General features: G+C 38.0%; 1 protein-coding gene across 9 annotated transcripts in view; it reads left to right on the forward strand.

Moving 5' to 3' along the window:
• Nucleotides 1–19,258, forward strand: part of KLHL13 (kelch like family member 13) — a 90,710-nt gene extending 71,452 nt beyond the window's left edge. For all 9 annotated transcript variants that reach the window (XM_074882323.1, XM_074882321.1, XM_074882325.1 and 6 more), the window contains 3 exons: nucleotides 2,138–2,933; nucleotides 10,391–10,504; nucleotides 12,536–19,258. In XM_074882323.1, the coding sequence (XP_074738424.1) occupies nucleotides 2,138–2,933; nucleotides 10,391–10,504; nucleotides 12,536–13,023 (1,398 nt within the window). In that variant the 3' untranslated portion in view covers nucleotides 13,024–19,258. The remainder of the gene's footprint in view (nucleotides 1–2,137; nucleotides 2,934–10,390; nucleotides 10,505–12,535) is intronic.
• Nucleotides 19,259–20,093: the final 835 nt, after the last annotated feature.

Raw genomic sequence — 20,093 nt, forward strand, 5'->3', positions numbered from 1 at the left:
TAACTGGCATTATTCTGCAATAGGTCTAAATACTAAATACTGAACACCACGTACCAATGGTACGTAATCTATACATTTTTTACTTTGATCTTTTGACTTTTAAGTATGCCTTTTCTGTACACAATAATATCTTTCTGTCTGCTTATCTTTATGTGGAGAAATTGCTGCATCTCTGTAGTTTGATGCCAGTAAATGTATTCCAAAGTAGGTTTTAAATACAGTAACTGTATAGCAGGAGTTAAGATTTGTGGTATACTGCCAGCTGTTTAAGGGGTGATTTTTCCATTGTTTTATTTTTATTATACAGCTTGAAAGAAATTTTAGAAGTAAGAATGTCCTGTTTCATTTACTTAATTTAAGGTACGCTGTTACTTGTATTATGCAGTTCATTTGTGTAAATTTAAAATCCTTAAAAGGAAATGTACAGAAATTAGTTTGATACTGACTCAACAGTCAAAAGAAGAAAAAATGTTTCTTAAGTATCAGAGAAGGTTTGTATCAAAATATAATCACATCAGCTAGCAATAGACCTATAGAACTATGTGGTCTGACTCCTAATACAAAATTAATTTTCATGTATATTTAACGGATTTTTTTTATGCCAGAACTTCTGACAGTTTGCCACACATTCATCTTCTAGATAGAACCTCATTAGAGGATTAGTGTTCCTGGAGATGAAGAATAAGATTTGGAACATTTGACTGTATCAAGGTGTTTCAGGAGGTGTGAATGAAGACTTTTGATGACTGCAGATCTTAACTCTAGGGCAAGTTAGATCAGTTTATAGTGAATTAAAAAAATCTCCTATTCCCATACTCCTTAGACTTTTGAGTTGTCTAGTATTAAAGGGCAGTGATCAGATTGAGTTATACAGTATTAAAATCTTTTAATCTCTCTCATGACCAGAAGGTCATTTGAAGGTTTTTGAATTCTTAGGCTGCAATCAGGTCATAGTCCTCAATCTTTATAATCTTTTTAAAAATAACCATGAGATTTGGAAGCTTAAATTCTTTTGACATTACAAATGTAATGAGAATCACAAAGTTGTGGAATTTGTTGACACTGAGTGGGACTGACATGCATAGAAACTAGAAATCATGTGTAAATGAAGCTTGGATTAGAATAATGATTGGAATCAAAAAGGCTGCAATTCTCAGCAAGAAGCGTTTGAAAACTGATTTGTTTTGCGCATATACCATAGAGCTTGCTGAAATGAATTGGCTGGGTCCACTGGAGACCCACTTTAAGTTATGTCCTGTCCCTCCCATCGCTCTTCCTCTCTCTGCCTTGGATCCCAAGTGACCTCAGAAATTTAGGAGCCAAGGATTTAAGAAAGGTAGATGCAGCAACAGTGTAAAAGAGATGGTTACCAAGATACGGTCATTTAAGTATTGAATTAAATTAAGGTATGAACCATGCTGCTGAAGCATTTAATGGGCTGGGTATTTCTAGGGGTAATCCTCCTTAGTTCGTTATTTAAAAAAAAAAAAAAACACAACGATATACTACATAATACACTGTCCTTGTCTTATTTTTGACATGTACTTAATTTTGAACATATTCCGTAAGCGCACCACCTTGATTTACTAAAGATCCAATTTTGTTTGTTTCTAAGGAATGTATTCATGGGAGTGAACACTGTAAATTGTCTAATTTGTGCCAGTGGAGAGGTAGCTGTGCCATTCTCTTTGGCTGCATTATGACAATACAATTTTAATAATGTTAGAAGATGTCTAATGGTGAGACCTACGTTGACATTATTCTCTGTAACCTTGGGCTGATCACCTCTCCTTAACTGTACTTTCCACGTGTCTCTTACAAAAATGTTTGCAGAACTTTTCAAAGATGAAGTGTTGTATAATTGCTATGTATCATCATTCTATAATGTTTTTGACATAATTAATATATGCCATCTGCTTGTTACTTGTCTCATTTCTTCAAAATAAGGAATACATTGGGTCTCCCCTTGCAGTCATGAATATATACATCGCCTTGAATATTTATTTGCTCACGTAAATCACCTTGAGCCTTGTAAAATGATGAAATATTGCTGGTTCTGTAATATTCATTAAATTCTGCATTATGTAAACACCAAATTAAGAAAGTGTGTTGATTCCTCTTTCTGTTTACTTAATAGGTTTCATTGGAAAACTGTGTTGAGGTTGGGCGAATTGCCAACACGTACAATCTCACAGAAGTGGATAAATATGTTAATAATTTCATTCTGAAGAACTTCCCTGCATTATTAAGTACTGGTGAATTTGTGAAACTCCCCTTTGAACGTCTTGCCTTTGTGCTTTCAAGTAATAGCCTTAAGCACTGCACTGAACTTGAACTCTTCAAGGCGGCTTGTCGCTGGCTACGGTACGAGGAGCCTCGGATGGAGTATGCTGCAAAGCTAATGAAGAACATCAGGTTTCCGCTGATGACGCCCCAGGATCTTATTAACTATGTTCAAACAGTGGACTTCATGAGAACTGACAATACCTGTGTAAACTTGCTTTTGGAAGCCAGCAATTACCAAATGATGCCATACATGCAGCCGGTTATGCAGTCGGAGAGAACTGCCATTCGGTCGGACAGTACTCACTTGGTGACGTTGGGGGGAGTGCTGAGGCAGCAGCTGGTTGTCAGCAAGGAGTTACGGATGTATGACGAAAAAGCTCATGAATGGAAATCCTTAGCTCCCATGGATGCACCAAGGTACCAGCACGGCATCGCCGTGATTGGAAACTTTCTTTACGTAGTTGGGGGCCAGAGCAATTACGACACGAAGGGAAAGACGGCAGTTGACACGGTCTTTAGGTTTGATCCTCGCTACAACAAGTGGATGCAAGTCGCATCTTTAAATGAGAAGCGCACCTTCTTCCACCTAAGTGCCCTCAAAGGACATTTGTATGCAGTCGGTGGTCGAAATGCAGCGGGTGAGCTAGGTGAGTGTTTCTCCTGAAGCGTGGCTTCTTGCCTTGCTCTTTAGGCCTTGAAATATTGCGCCGCCCTGTGAATGGGTGGAGAGGAAACAAGCTAGAGTTGTGGGTATGCAGCTTCTTTCTGGAAGTACTGCAAATACATAGAGAAATTTGTCTGGATAGTATTAGCAGTTAAAAGGCTTCCACAAAAAATTGCCAAACACATAGATCTTGTGTATTGATGCATAATATCTGATGTCTTCACCTTTATCATCAGACATGAAGTAACTGTGTGTATGTATATAAACACAACTATATAAAAAAATCACACAACTATATAAAAAAAATCATTACTTAAGCTGAGAAACCAAACCCACTCTTTTCACTCTTAAGGGATACATGATTTTCTAACTGAAACTCCCTGTTCAATGAAGGTTGCATTTTAAAAGATGCAAATTTTCTGGAATAATCATTTTGAAATGCTAGTAGTTTTTCTTAAACGGTAGTCTAATAACTGAGTGATTTGTTTCCCTCACAGATCAGTGAGATCCAGATGTTACGATATTCTGGTCTTTCGAATTACTAAAAATGTTAGATTTTGCCTGTGATCTTGTGACTACACAGTTAACTTATTTATATGAATGACTCTGTGCTGCTGCCTCCTTTTTTCTCCCTTGCAAATGATGATTCATTTTACTTCAAAAAGAAATAAAAAAAATCAATTTCAGGGACATAAGATGGTTGGAAACAAAGAACAAATACATGGCAACTTTTCATTCAACAAAAGATTGTAGAGGATAGCCTGTATTAATCCACTGCATTTTCCAAAGACATATTGGTTGGCATTTGCAGTTGAATCTAGAAGTGTACACTCAATTGTAAATTTGTCTGTGCTTTAAAATTGAAATGTTGTTATGCTTGGAATTTTAGCATAATGTTGCATCTGGTTTAGATATAATATTTCATTATTTTGTTTGCTGCTTTCAGCCCAATACTTAATGGTGTCTTGTCAAGTCTTTGTGGCAGTAGCTCTTGCTGCTAAGATTTGCTTTTTAGAGATGCACTGATATCTTTAGGTACAGTGAGAAACATGTTTAATTGAAACAGTAATTTGTAATTTGTGCTGCAGCATCTGTGACACTTTATTAATGCATCTTCATCATTCACATATACTTTCTTAGGAAACGTGGCACATTGCTTCCACTGCACAAATCTGGACTGGTTTTGCTAGAAGTTTAAAATTCATTCTAGTATTTCATGACATGAGATATTTAAAAATGCCACCTGTTTCCAAACAACATGGGGAAACTGTTTTGCAATAACTTGTTTTCCTTAGCCATTTTCTGATGCAGATCCAGAGGTTTTCAGAGTTTTTCTTACATGTCACTTTATCTACCTGACAATACATACTAAGCAAGCTTAATACCCTGCAAAAGACAGATTGTACGAACTAATGTGAATTGATCTTTGAGTATCAGAAAACCTGACCTTCATTGAGCTTTCCTAATGGTGTGAATTAATAGCCGATAATCAGATTGCTGTCCTTATGTACTGTACCATCTAAACAGAGTAGGGTTATAAGAATGTCAGTGAAAAAGTTGCAAGTCTAACAAAATCAATATGTAATAATACTGTCACTAAGCCAGTGCAACCTGTGTGTACAGCAGGCTTTTTAAGTGCAGTGTTTTTCTTAAATTAGATGCAGGCAGTATCATTCTACTGACCTCAACAATTCTGCAGCCTTAATTAAAATACAAAATCTATTACCTGTCTAAAATTCTCTGTAAAGATATCATTAAAATGCTGCAATGATTTCCACGTGGACCTGAAAAATGTCATTGGATCATTCTGCGGAAAGAGCACTCTATAAATGCGAAATATTGTAGCTGTCTAATGCTTTGATTTGGGGCTTCAGTTTGGTTTCTTGTTAATTGCAAGGCAAGTCACTTTTCATTTTCATGTTTCTTTCATAAACCTTGACAGCTGAAAGATGAAATCCTGCTTAAACTTCCCATTCTCTTCAGATGAGAAAAACTCTCAAGGTTTTCATAGAAGAGCAGGTCAAATGTGTGTTGGACAAGTATTAAAGAAGTTGCCTTTGGGTTCAAACTAATTTCAATCAGTTGTTGGAGAGGAAAAATTCCCCAAACCTGAATTCAGCTTTCCAGAAGACCAGCTCTTAGAGAAAAGGACCAAAGGATTAAAGTTATTAAAATTATCTTCTTTTATTTTTTTTCTCCTGACATTCACTGGAATAAAAATTATACTCTTCTGAGGTGCTCTATCAAGCCTTTCCAAAACAGTTTTCAAATGTTTAATCATCTGAGATCTTTGTAAATACCACTTTCTACCTCAGTAGTATGTGCTTTTAGCAGTAATAAACAGCTGCTGTTTTAACAGTGCATGCCACTGAGAAAAGTTTGGTTCATTGGTATGGACGAGTGAATTTGCATGTATGTGGTAAATGTATCTTTGGAATTAGAATACAGATTTTTCAACCCTGTGACAATTCAAGGCTTGTGTAGAACCATGTACCACTCCTAGAAGGGATTGTGCATAATTCTGGTTGGTGGTTCTTAAATGTCAAAGCAGGCACCTGCCAAAGATATTCCCAGAAGGCAGAGGCAACAGCACTCTGGCATGAGGAGGAGACCAGCCTGGAGAAGGCAGGTGTGCAAAAGACAAGACAAGACTTTTTGGAAAAGGAGACAAAGGGAAAACCAGGTGCAGTTCAGAGATACTCATGAAGCAGAGTTCATCGGCAATCTCCAGCTGTGCTGTTGTGCAGAGTTTTCTCAGACAACTAGCTTTTTATAGCTCTTTTTAAAGAAGTTCAGTTGTGGCGCTTGATGCTGATGGCAGAAGCTGTGCCTTTAGGTATTAGAAGGCTTGTGCATTTAGGTACTTTCCAGATATTTCAAGCTCTGATGTTGATAGGCTTGAGTGGAGTTTGAGATTTTTATATATGGGCTTTTCCTAAGCACTTTAGGGGATGTTGGGTTGCAGCTAAACCACAGATTCATTGACACCTTCATCATCATGCTGCAATAAAGACAGAAAGAGAAGACTCCTAGTCCAGGGCAGGACAGTTAAGTATTCTTCTGGCCCCCTGCCCAATGAGTAGGAAGGCATTTATTTTCCAGGTGCCCTCTCTGTGCTTAACCCTCAATTCAAACAACTTCTTGTTTATGTAAAAACTTCTCTTGTTAGTCTATATAATATATATATTTTGAATTTTGGATAAGAAGAAAAATAAGCATCATTACCCAGTTGGGCTCTTTGCTGTCTGTGTAATACTGTGAATATCAAACCAAAGTGTGAACCAAAGGACCTCTTGCATAGGAACTTACTTTGAAGTGGCTCCTTGCTGTGCTAGGGACAGAATTACTCAGGGCTCTGTTTAATTTAACCAAGTCAGTTTTGAGTTGTGCATAATCAAGCTGTGTTATAGAAATACTATAACAAAATTAAGATCCCATGTTTTGGGACATCCATCACACACAGTTGCCAAGTGCTGCTGTAATAAACCTCAAGACACATTAGAAGCTACTGACAGAGAAGTGGTAAATATCTGTATACTCCTCAAATAGCATCACAGATGGCACTATAAAATGAGTGCAGACTGAGCATCCCTTGGGACTGCCAAAGCTTTGTGTCTTTTTGAGATTGCTTAATTCTATTAAAATGAGGCCTGTCTTCCCTGGATTATGGTAATGAACAGATCACAAGTTCCACTGTTAAACATAAATAACGCCTGATTTGAATTGTTCATGCTGTTGGGAGAATGAATCCATCAATCTCATGCTATATAGGATATATACTTAGGTTCAGTACAGTAGCAATTCTTTTGAGTGTTTTGTGAACTGTGCTCTGTCTGGAGTTGATGCATCATCTCCAAATGAGGCATCCTGATGCCTCTCTTATATTGACGGACACTTTCAGTAGCTGGAATTTTCAATATTTTTTCCTTTTCAGTGCAGAGGGAGATCTTGTGAAAAGAGAGAAATGGAATGATCTTGCAAGGTAACAGGAAAACAGTTATGCAGAACAACCAAACAGAGCAGTAGGGTTTTTTCAGCGGGGAAGTGATTACCTTTGTTTTAGAGCATGGTAGATTTGAGGTTTGAGTTGGGATGGTTTCTCTGAAATACTGTCAGACAGTACTGGTAATGTTCGAGAGAATTTTGAAGCCACATCAGAAGGTGAGGGATCTTGGACTTGACATCATCCTTTCTCAGATAACTAATGCCCTCACAATGTGTGATAGTGATGTTTTATCTTCTCTTGCTAAAGTGATCTTTTGGCTATGGTTTCTCTCTTAAATGTACTCCGTAGTGCAGAGTGAGGTAAACAGTTGTCCAGTGTTGAATGTCATCTTAATCTGGTTGCTGCTGGCTTTGCGATTGCTTTGTACATACTCTGCTCTTCCTGTCCTTATAGTGTATTAGAAATTTAAGTTCCCTAGCAAGGAGTGGAAGCACTGTGGTGAAGAGGATGCCTTCGTTTTTGTGAAAGCAAGTAGAATGATGATTTCCGTGCAGCATAGCAGTAAACAGCAGGTCGGAAGGGTCTGCTGTCAGGGTAGAACTGGGACAGCTATAATTACTCGCATGTCAAATCTGTTTTTCTCTGTTCTTGAAATTTCTGCACATCTTTGTTTTCTTCTGATTGCTAAATAGAGCAGAGTAGAAAGGAGCTTTCTTTTTTAGAAAAGAATATTGGAATGGATGAATACATTTATACAAGAGCGAGCACAGGTTTATTTGGGGATTAGACAAATACTGCACATGGTGTCAAGATGACAGTACACAGAAATACAACTCATAGATTTAATTTTAGGTGTAATTTGTGGAATCAGTTCTTTGTGCCTATACCTTTATTTGGGCAAGAGGCTGTCTCCAGCATTCACTGGCTTTATGACTGTGTAAGTCCTTGATGGATATACAAAGTCTGCAGGATGTCAGATAGAAGAAATACCAAAATTTTCATTGTAGAAGGATGCTTGAATGCCTTTTCAGACTTTTCTTTATGTGGGCTTTTACCTACCTGTACATGTGTGTAATGTGAAAGGCAGCTCGAGGCTCATTTTAAATGGCTGAGGGAGGAGATTGCAGTAACAAGAAGGCTGGATTGTAGGAAAGTGTTTAGTGAAGGATTGTTCTCCTAGAATAAACTTGGGAACTTACCCATATTGGGTAGTTTATTTAAATCACAAATTTGGCATATTAACAGTGGTGTGTAAAGATGTTTAACTGTAGTTACTTTGCAGCAGTTTTTTATTTTTTGTCCATCTTGCAAAGCCTTGAGGTGGCTGGCATAACTGGGAGTATGTGTGCAAGGCACTCTTACAAAGCCAGAAGCATTTCAGGCTGTCATTACTATTTTTAAACAGTTTCAAGAATGTGAAATTAATAATTTCATATTTATGAATCAACATGTATAATTTGTTTTGAAAGAAATAGGAATTTAGTGGATTTTGCCTTATATCTTGAACTGAATGTTCTGGACCAGCTTTTTTCTGTTTTTTGTAAACTTAAGTTTCAGCTCCTGGGTAGGGAAAAGATAAAGATAATCCAGTGTGCTCTAACAGTTTAGTGATTCTCATGTGCAATATAGATTTTCTTTTTTTAATAAATTATTATTTTATTTTAACCTTACATGATGCTGAACTGGTGGTCAAACAGTATTCCTGACACTGGAAGCTTCTATTTTGAGTGTGTCTATTTGAGATACTAATTGCATGGAATTATGAAATACCATCCTGTTTTGCAACAATAAGGAGGTTGTGTGTTTTACAGCAGCTAAAAGATAATTCAGAAGGTCACTGTAATGCACTCTTTGCTAATTTTTTGCTTGACACTAGGGATCTTTTGAAGGTAGTCTGAGACCATAGATATACCTTACTCTTCCAAAATGCTCCGAAGGATTTTTTTTTTTCTTTTTAAAGACAGATTTAGAGTTTAGGGTGAGGTACCTTATAATCACTGTATGAGAGTTAGTGATTGATACACTTTACTAGCCTGGCCAGTACTGCTAGTTCTGCAGGCTTATACAAGCACTAACTAGTTTCTGTCTTTAAAATGTCAAGTTTCTCAACTTCTAAATTTTTAACTTTCAGTTGATGTGTAATGATGAACTGTGTCACCATTGCTGATCCCATAGAGTTGGCTCAGATTTTCTACCCTGGATTGAATAAAAAGCTTGTTCTAGAGCAAGTAAAATACCACTTTCAAAAACAGTTTAATTTTGTACGCATCATTCATAAACATCTCTCTTCAGAGACAAAGCATTGTATAACAAGCATTAGAATCTGATTCTTAACTTTAATTACTTAAAATGAGATTTAATTTGTCTTTAAGATAACACAGTTATTGATAATTGCTTTGTGCATCATAAGGTCACTATATTACAAGGTTTTTCAGGATCTCTTGCCCCTCTGGTCATATCGTACTATTCAAGCTGCCAATCTCTACAGCTTGCTCAGATCCATTATTAAATCTGTTTTCTATTTTTATTCTCTGTGCTTACTGCGTACCCCTTTTCCTGCAAACCCATGTCTCTTCCATCCCACTTCGAAGAGAGGATTCCTTTTCAGAAATGTTTTCTGCAGGGACATCTGGGCTCTGGGTTTCTTTTTAACCTTAGTACTAACCTCTGCAATTTCTGATTTGATAAATCCTTTGATCATTTTAACATTAGAATTCACAAATAAAAGTACACAAGTGGAGCGGTGTATCGACGCAGGTGCTGCTTCTCTCCATTTGAGATTCAGTGATGTTTCATCTTGTATTTTTTTAAAGCTTGGCTTTTGTAAACTGTTTGAATTAGTGACTTGCATATGCTGTGCTGTATGTTGCTGTGCAAGTACTTAAAAGATTGCAAGATAACAGAAAATTAGTGAACAATTGCTGCCCCTTTTTGAGGGCATAGGACCATTTCAGTGCAGAATACCAAGAAAATCTAGCCTGGTTTTCTGCATAGGTGGGACGTTGCTGAGGACATGGGTCTGAGAAAAATGTTTTGGTAGCCAGATACATTGATCATCTTTGAGACAGGTTTTAAGTTTATACCCTGTCTCTCTACAGCAGACACTGAAGGTACTTGTACAAGAGGAAAGGGTAGAAAAGCTGAATTCATCCAGCTTTTGTCATTTTCTCTGATGTCCTACAGCTGTACATTGGGCAGGGTTCGTGAGCTGGGGCAGGTTGTGTGCCAAGCAGGAATGGGAATGAGACAGGTGGAAGGCAAGAATGCAGGAAGGTTTTTTCTTCCTTTTTGTTCCTCTGGGATGGCACTTGAGGTTTTTCTGTATTGTCTGTAGACATAATGCTCAATAATTCCCTTGTCACTTTCTCAGCTGAACAATGTTTCTCATTGATACTTCCTCTGTTTATGAATATATTACTGCCACTGTGACTGTACTCAAAACCAGACTGCCATGCTAGCTTCAACACTTTTATATTCTCATTTGTTTTAAACAGCCACTGTGGAATGTTACAATCCCAGAATGAATGAATGGAGCTATGTCGCAAAGATGAATGAACCCCACTATGGTCATGCTGGAACTGTGTATGGGGGATTGATGTATATTTCAGGTAAATAATTCATTGATCATATCTCTATGAAACAATTTCTTATCTAATTTTTCCTATTTCAGAGGGAGATAATAAAAATTAGTCTCTGGTTGCAATGGGTTTGCCAAGGTATAAGCAGTGATACAAATTCATATGAAGCCATTCAAATAGCATATATACTGCAGAGTCTGAGAAAATGATTTTATATAATTTACATTAATAATTTACATAATAAAAGACAGTTCTGAACTCCAGAACAGTTACTCACTTTAACTGTCAGAACAGATTTTTTTTTTTTGGTGGCAACAGCACATATAAACATTTATATAGCAATAACTGTTAAACACATCCCCTCTGATACATTTTGGAAAGCACTGGAAACTTTAATACTTTAAAGAATGTCTGCCTTCATTAAGCTAGTGGAAAGGGATCGGTGTTCATGTTAAACACAATATATTAATTATTTCTGTACTTTCACTGGTCTTTCATTTGTAATACGCTCAGTCCCATATGTCACCGAGGTCATAGTTTCGTTCCATTTTTTTCCAAACTGGGGGCAATAAGATTTCTGAAAATCTGGTATCTGCTCAATTTCGAAAGAAGATTCAGTTTCTGTGAGTGATCTCCACAGAGATCACAGACCTGTGTATGTTCTACTGTGATTTTAAGGGATATCCTCTAAGAACTAAGCTGACTTTCAGGGCGGGAGGTGGGACAAGGTTGCTTAGCTGTAAAGAACTGGTGGGGAAATGCACTGGAGCAGATTGATCCTCAGGGTATTTTGAATTGGGGAGGCCTGTGTGAGTAGACTAGGAGGGATTTGTTTTAAAATTTACCATAAAATACAGTTTACTTTTCTATGAGCAAGTCCATTAAGCTAGCTTCTGATCATTGTGCTGCTATTTGTACTTTTTTGCCCATTTTGCTTGTTTTACTGCAGACAGCACATGTATATGCTCCCTACTGTGTTTTTTCATACAGATGCTGTGTATTTCCACACAGATTCTTCTTTTCCTCCTCCCATGAGTCTAGATGCTTTTGTGGTTGAAAAATGTGAAGATTGGTTCCTTTGTCATTAAAGCCTCTTCTCTCTGACAGAATCCCAAGTACTGCCACTACTATGGCTGTCATTAAGTGTCAGGGCTGGACAGTCCTCCTGTTTTTTCTGTATTTAATTCTTACTGTCCAACTGAAGAATTAAGTACTTTCTTGCATAACTCCTGTCAACATCATGCCATCTGTCTGCTAATAAGCCAAGCGTGACAATTCAGTGTTGAATGGTTAGCTCAGCAGGAGGTTGTTTAGTAGCAGTGTGTTCTCCGCATGTATTCTAGCACCTCGAATATAGTTGCGTTATGATCTTAAACTATAGCTACTAAGCCTACAGTGTCTGAAATTGGTGTGACTGCTTTCTGACCTGCCTAGTGACCTTGCAGAAAGGTGGGACATTCATCCACTGATGGGAAATCATCCTGTGATTTCCCCTGAAGCCTCTCCAACTGCTTTTGTAGGGAACCGTGGAGAATGTAAACATAGAGAACACCACAGGCATCTATTAACAGAAGAATCTTTGAAATCTGTGTTCTCTCTCTGTCCTTCTTCAGTTCAAGTTGATTAAAAAAGTTTTCTGAAGAAGATGCTGCTATGTGATAGAACCACTTAAAACACAATAGCGTAGTATCAAAATTTGAAAGGGAAGGGGATTCCTGTTTTCTTGATTGTGAGAAACAAAGCTAGCAAACTGAACAAATGTAAGCAAAGAAATAATTTTGCCAAAATGAAGCATAGGTAACAATTTTTTGTTCTTTTAATCTGCCAGTATCATCTTAAGTAATGAAGTCCTGTATGAGACTTGGCTTCTTTCCATATTCACATTTAAAGGAACAAGGTACATAAAAAATGTCATTTGAAGTGGAGCACATACGTGGTAGTAATCTATGCTAATGTGAAAAGTTTTTAGGAAAGGCTGAATTCATTCATGAAAATGTATGTTTCTGCTGTTTATTTCTTATTAGGGTGAGCACTGCTCTAACATGTGTTTTATTTCTCTAGGGGGAATTACCCATGATACTTTCCAAAAAGAACTTATGTGTTTTGACCCTGACACAGACAAATGGACTCAGAAAGCTCCGATGACAACAGTCAGAGGTCTGCATTGCATGTGTACTGTAGGAGACAAGCTATATGTTATTGGTGGAAATCACTTTAGAGGAACGAGTGATTATGATGATGTCCTAAGCTGTGAATATTATTCACCAACTCTAGACCAGTGGACTCCAATTGCTGCCATGTTACGTGGGCAAAGTGATGTTGGGGTTGCTGTCTTTGAAAATAAAATCTATGTTGTTGGAGGATATTCTTGGAATAATCGGTGTATGGTGGAAATTGTTCAGAAATATGATCCAGAAAAAGATGAGTGGCATAAAGTATTTGACCTTCCAGAATCACTTGGTGGCATTCGAGCCTGCACTCTTACTGTTTTCCCACCGGAGGACAATACAGGGTCGCCGTCTAGAGAATCTCCTCTTTCAGCACCTTAGAAACATCCCTTGACTTATGATGTTGTAGTAACACCTTTGCACTGCATCATGGAGTCTATTATTTTTCTTCAGTAGTTTCTGTTAGGCTTAGCCTACAGCATTTCGTACAATTACTGGAAAAAAAAAAAAAAGACTTTGACATTATTTGTGCTGTTTGTTTGGCCTAGAATGTTTGTCAAGTGGTTAACAAAAAAAAGATGTACTCACCCGAGCCAAATGTTTAACAAATGAGAAGATATTGTCTATAAAATGTATGAACTAGGTACGTTATTACTGTTGTGTATTGGGTGTGAGGTACCTTATAGCTTACATTTGGGAGCCCAATGAGTCAAATTTGAAGACTTTGTATTGAACACATTCTTTCACTAAATTTCATAGTTGAAATCCTTTTTCCTTTCATTTTTGACTGTCAATTACAAGGGGAGGTAGACTACATCAATGTGAACTATGACAGAAGGTTGCCAAGGGGCCTGAGCTACCTCCCTATTTTCACAGAGTATTTTTGAAAAATCTGTTTACCCACCTGACTTTGTGGGTGCTTTCAGAGCATATGAAGTTTCTTAGGCAGAGGGGAGAAATAAAATAATTTTAAAATACTAGCACTATACAGGAAGCGGACCTTGTAGAGGCCGGGAGTTTTTTATAATGTGTTTTGAGTGTTTTTCCTGAGTCGGTTGAGTGATGCTTCAAACAAAAGATTTAAACGTTTGGATTTTTTAATTTGGGTTTTTTCAGGAATTGGCTTCCGCTTGCATGGGAGCACTCACTATTAACACATGGGAATTCAGTACAGTTGTATATTCTGTTATATGCCTGCACTGAATATAGGTAGATAAGGGCTAGAAACATTAACTTAAGCCACTGAATTTGACCAAATTATTCCATCAGATCAAATTTAATCTACCTTTTCTCCTTTGCTGTTGAGATAACTTGCATAATGTGTCCTCTGTATAGTCTCAGTTAATAAGGTTATTTAGCACAAAGTGCAGCTTCAGCGAGAGAGCTGCTTTTGCTCAGTGAACTTGGACTACCACATTTTACCTTCTTTTGTTCAATAAAACTTTTAACTGCAGTTATTCAGTCTAAGCTACCTCATTAATGTATTTGGTTTTCTTCCTCTGCCTCACTGTTTCCAGGATACACATTATGTATATCTGTGTAGGTAGATTAATTTGCTAGGAAACCAATGCAGAAGTGATCATGAATGGGTATTTTTGACCTACTTTTAAGAAACTGTTTTGGCCTGACGTGTTCATTTTATTGTTAAGGACTGATGAAAGAACAAACTGTCTTAATTTTTTTTTTCCCTTGGAGAACTACTGCTTATGTGTGCAGCCATGCAAACTTACAGAAATCTTTATCTGCTCCAAAGTACAGTGCACTGCTGACAAATTGCAGCTCTGAGTGCTTATAGAAGGCTGATACCATCGTGCTTGTACTGAACTTCCCATCGTATGTTACATGTGGTTTTGCTGATGAACAGTCAGAGGGGCATCATCTGGGGAAAACTGTTTAAATCAGTTAGCTTCTTTTATTGTGCTGCCTATTACCAATAACCATGTAAAGCTTAATAGACTTTTTTTGGGAGTATGCTATTTGTATTTTGTCCCTGCTTGATGCATCAAGCAGCAGTATTACTATGGTGTCAATTTTGAAAGTACTGGTATTTATTCTTTATGCAGTTTACTAGTAATGATCACTACCAAAATGTATGTGTAAGCTTTAGGTTTTATAATTGTTTTGGTTAAAATCAAAAGCAATTCTTCCTCTTTAAAAAATAATCTTAATTCTGTGTAGCTGTGCAAGGTTGTTACAGGTGTTAATAGTGGCACCAGTGGATACTCTTGGAAAGTAGCCAGTCAAGATGAATTGACTCATTACCTTAAAAATACATTTCTAATGCTGTGCAAAGCACCAGATAGGAGAATGTTGCTCTGTAATTTAAGTATGTGTCAGTCATTTAAGTGTCACGTGCTACTAACTTTTTTTCCAGCTCAAAGACCAGATTTTAGAGCCTGCTTGAGTTTAAATCCCCTGAAATCCGTTATTACATTTCTATTTCATTAATTAAACTAAAAAGTAGTTGAAGTAGTTGCAACTTCTTTTGGATAATGTAAATATCCTGCTGCTGTCTGTATGCTGGGAATGAGGAGATGCTCTGTTTAAAAGTGGGTATCTTCATTGGTATTCTCCATTCAGAAGAAGCTTCGGGTGGGTTCTAACCCTTGTGAGATGGTTGTAAGTTAGGATGTCAAAGATTTGTGTCTGAGCCTTGTGAATAGCCCAGGAGTTGGTGTATGGCCACAATGTATTTATTTTTTTTTTAGTGACTCATTATCTATTCTGCTTAAAGTGGAAGAATTCTTTTTGAATGTCATTTTGTCATCAGTGTTGGACATAGCATAGTGGATTAAATGTAGTGCTTCAATCAAATTAATCTTTGAGGTTTTTTCTTGTATCTCCCTCTGGATTAAAGTGTTCATAATGACAGTTAGTATCTACTCACCAGGATTGAAAAGCAAACATCAAAGATTTGCCAAAACCTGCAAGCTGTTTTCTTCTGTAATGCAGTGTAAAATGACTTGATGCTCGTTACATCTTTCTTAACCATAGCAAAACAAATCCTTTCCATCTCTGAATCCACAGCTGTACATATAGATACAGCAGATACTCGATCTCCATTTTCAGTAAGGCTGCTTTTATGAAGAGTAAACACATCATAGTATCTAGAGCCAGCAGTGTCCACCTGATAAGCAGCCGCTTCTTTTTTCATAAATTTTGAATGCTTTCATTTTTGCAGTTGTATCTAAATTAGAAAAGCATCTGGATAAAAAGCAATTAGTAGATATTTGACCTGAATGTAAGACTACATTAATGTGCTATCAGGGAGAGATGTGGCAGCTGTCTGCCCTCTCCCAATGATGGCAGACCCACACTGAAATCTCAGAATTCATTTGGACTTTGCTTTTTTTTTTTTGGTGCCCAATTAGCAGCAAATGCCAAAAGTGCTCACTTCTATGTGGAACTTTTCATGGCTGATATCCCTGCAAAGAAACACAGCACTCTGACTCAAGACATCTGGGGTGACATTTCCCTTGTGCTGTGTTTTGAAACCGGACAAGAATGATGGGGAAGAAAACCTTGGAAAACCCAAATTATTTGAAGTTTTTTTGCCCTATTCACGTAAGAGCTGATCATTTGCAGATGTCCAGTTTTCTGTGGTTCCACTTCCTTTAGAAAGTTGTATGAAGTCTAAGAGTTTGGCCCAGGGAAAGCGATTCATGGCAGGACCCAACCTATCTTGGGGCATTTGTAGTCTTGGCATTGTTGGGATAATGGAGCTGTCATGAAGGGGTGAGAACTGGAGCAGCAGAAGGCAGCTGATGGCCTGGCCTGCAGCTCTGGAGTTCCCTTGTGCTGAAGAATCACTGTGAGTCTTAACCCAGGACAACAATGAGTTGTTTTCTCATACCAATGCTGTTTTAAAATTGCCCATTCTGTTTCTGAGGGGGGGGAATCTTCAAGGAGTAATATTTTAGTCAGAAAGCTCAAACCAATAGCCTGATTATTTAGCAGAATAATGGAAACCTTGGATTAGGGGAGTTTGCATACAAATAAATAAAATTGTCCCCAAAGGCTTACAGTCTTAATCTGATGGGCTGATTGGACATACAAAGATAATTTGGTGCTGCAGCAATAAGTGCAGTACAAGTGTCTGGAGAAGTTTATAGGCAAAGATTTGGTGATTACCTGATCTGGAAAGTTCAGGGCACTTTTTTGCAGAGTTCACTCTACTTACTAGAATTGTTGTTCCTTCTTAAATTATCCTCCAGCTGGTAATTACCTCATCTTTGCATTGGTGTCCGACTCTGCCAGCTGCTAGTTTTTTAATTCTTCCTTCTGTAGCTGACCTATTTGTTACCTGCTCTGCTAATCAGAATTGATACAGCTGAAGCTTTTCTAGTGGCATGGTCCCCATGTCAAGGGAGAAAATAGCCCATTTCTGGTATGTAACATACTTTGAGAAATGTAATCATAATTCAGCTTGTGCATATTTGGAAATATATAAGCAGTTTTAACCTAGTAAAAATTGTGTGTGTGTTGAAGGAGTAATGTGTGTCCCATTTCCTCTTGGCTTACACCTTACATGGTGTTTTAGTTTGTGCGTAGTGATAGATTACCCAGAGATCTGGAGGGTGAGTCAAGCTCTCTTATGTAGCACTTTATGCTTTCCATGCTCAGCGAAAGTGTTCTTTACTTGCACAGCGTATGTAGCTTATCAGGTATTTTTTTCTTTTTTATTTTAGTTGAAATGTGAATGATAGTTCTTTGATACAGATGTGATAAAAAAAAAAGTCTTAAAATGCAGAGTTATGTATGCTTTGCTTAATGATAAAGGTTTTGGTCCCGTGAGTATTGCAGGACCCATTCAACTATGAAAAGGTGACCACAATTTTGAAAACAAGCTAGGGAATTAGGATGACTTTACTGACTGGCACCAGTTCACATGTTCTTGTTGACAGTCTTTTGCAGACGACTAAGTGAACTTTTCTCAGTCCGTAGGCTCTATCTTTTGATGTCCAGCTCTGCTGGATCTTCTGATTACCTATTCTGGGGAAAATGTGGTGGGATTTGTTCCACAACATATCTGACCCTAAAACAACATGGCTAGCTTTTGTCAGGAATTCCAGCATTAGTGATACACAGGAGTCCTCTGAGAGTTTATTTAGTGACCATGCGATTTGTAGAAGATGCAGCCCAGATAACCTGGGGGTGGTGCTACACCAGGAGCCCTGCACGGTTGACATTCTAGAAGGGATGATCTGGAATGGGAATTACTGCCTCCTCCGTGTATTATTTTGGATCTTGAATGCTGGGGTTTTTCCCCCATCTTTGGGAATGTTTATTGCTGCTATTTGGGTTTTTCACTTTTTATTCATGTAATGAGTAATGCCCCTCTGAGTCTGTAGTGGGAGTGAAAGGTTCAGTTCTTTCTAAGCTAGCTACATGCTGTCAGGCTATCCACATATTCATTAAAAAGTTTTCTATTTGGGGCTGTTTCCTAAGCATTTAGACTAATTCAGTTTGCAGTGTGAAAAGACCTCAGATGAAAATGTCTTTGGGACTGGAAACATGCAAAGCTAGTAAATTTGCTGAGTAAAATTACAGTTCTAGGCAGAAAAAAGCATTTTTGTAGTGTTTGGCATGGTTCAGGGGTTCATTTGGACATTGAGCTCCCACAGACTGTCTGGACTGATATATATATATATATTCTTATTTAATAATTTGTAGTTGGTTTAGGTGAACCCAGGCTCTGTTGTTCATACCTGCTTGCACTCTTGGCTGGCCTGTCGCTGTGTCTCCCTTAGATCGCAACATTCTGCGTTGGCTGCAGTCTGTTTTCTCTGGACAAGTGTGAAAGCACCTCTCCTGGTTTCCACGTTGCTTGTTGATTGAGTTCCAAAATAAATCTGACCTTTTGATTCTTCTGTCTAAAGTATGTTGTGGCTCTGGCCTGCTAAAGATCATGTGGAGCTGGGGAATGAGGACCATGGCTTTGACATCTAATTCCCCACCAGCTCTTCGCTGCCCTGCAGGCAAATATTCCCAAACCCAGCTAAAATCCATGTGCAGGAGGGAAATCTATTAAGGCTGACCTAAAATTTTAGTTACCCTGGCATCTAAAGACCACCAGAATCTCCTTTGTCCTCTTTTCAAGGAGGGTTGTGTACCAGACTGCCAAGTCTTCTGGAAGGGGGCAAATACAGTAACTCTTTGGCATGCAATACTTCTTTCCTGGCCATTGATTCTGCCCTTCTGTGCCCGTATGGAAATTGCAGGAGGAGGGGTCGGGGTTTGGTCATGCTTTCCAGATCCCAGTAGAGAGCGAGCTTGTTTACTCTCATCTGTCTGCACAACACTGTGGGAGAAAGACCTGTAGGAATGCTTCAGATTTTAAACCATTAACTCACAGAACAGTATCAATAATGAAGCAAAAAAATAAAATTGGTCCATTTTAACATGTGTTCCCCATATCCAGGATTGTTCCAAAATACTTGGCCTCTGTTGAATTAACAGTTTTGCCTTTATTTCTCTTGTTCAACATCACTGTAAAAAAATTGCTTGGTTTCTTTTCCATTTGTTTTTCATTGCTTGTAACCTTTTCTTAGAAGTGTGGAAATAATTTTCCTTACGTGTTTTATGCACTGAAATAAACACACCACTGATCACCTAAGTCCCCTCCCCATGTTTCTTACACAGTGCCTGACAGTGTATCTTTCCATATTTTTACCCAAACCTTTGACAGCTGTCATTAAATATTACAAAGTCATATAACTCCTGCTAATGGGCACAGGCTCCTGTGCTGCATCGCTAGGTATGGGAAAGAGGCGTTGCCCCTTTTCTTAACAGTAGGATACATCTGAAAAAATAATTTGCTTTGAAGACCTGACCTTTATCTGACATTTAAATGCAGATTATTTTGGCCTGTGCTTGTTAACTTCAGTTTTGAATATTTTATTCTTTCAGATATAGCTTTGCAAATAGTACCTATGTAGCTCTTTTGCAGAGAGTGTGTATTCCTTGCTAATAGGTAGGTAGAGCACTGGCTTGTGAGGTTTCCTCAGTGCCTGCCTGCAAGGCTCCAGTTCTGCCCACAAAGGTTCCTTCGGAGTGATGCTCTCCCAGCTTCAAAGGAACAATCTTGTGTAACTAAAGAACCTGCACCGGGGACAGGAGAACTGAACTTGGATGGAAAATCAAAGCAGCAGCTTAATTGCAGTTAAGAAAGAAAAGTCAACATCTCAATTTGAAAGCCTGTGTTTCTAGAAAGGGGAGGGAGAGTTGCTGTCCCATAGGCATGTTTTGTCTGGAGTTCAGGGTATTAACAATGAATGGATTCTTTCTGTAAATAAAGACAATTAAGTAAATCCCCCAGTCTGTCCCCGAAACAGAGACAGATTGCTTGTGTTGATATGCAACACTATTAACATTTGACTGTGTGTATATATGGGATGTCTCAAGTGCTCATGTGTAACAAACGCCTCACTTTTCTGCTGTAATCCCATGAA

This window comes from Strix uralensis, chromosome 13 (genome assembly GCF_047716275.1).
Source record: "Strix uralensis isolate ZFMK-TIS-50842 chromosome 13, bStrUra1, whole genome shotgun sequence".
Classification (NCBI taxonomy): domain Eukaryota; kingdom Metazoa; phylum Chordata; class Aves; order Strigiformes; family Strigidae; genus Strix; species Strix uralensis.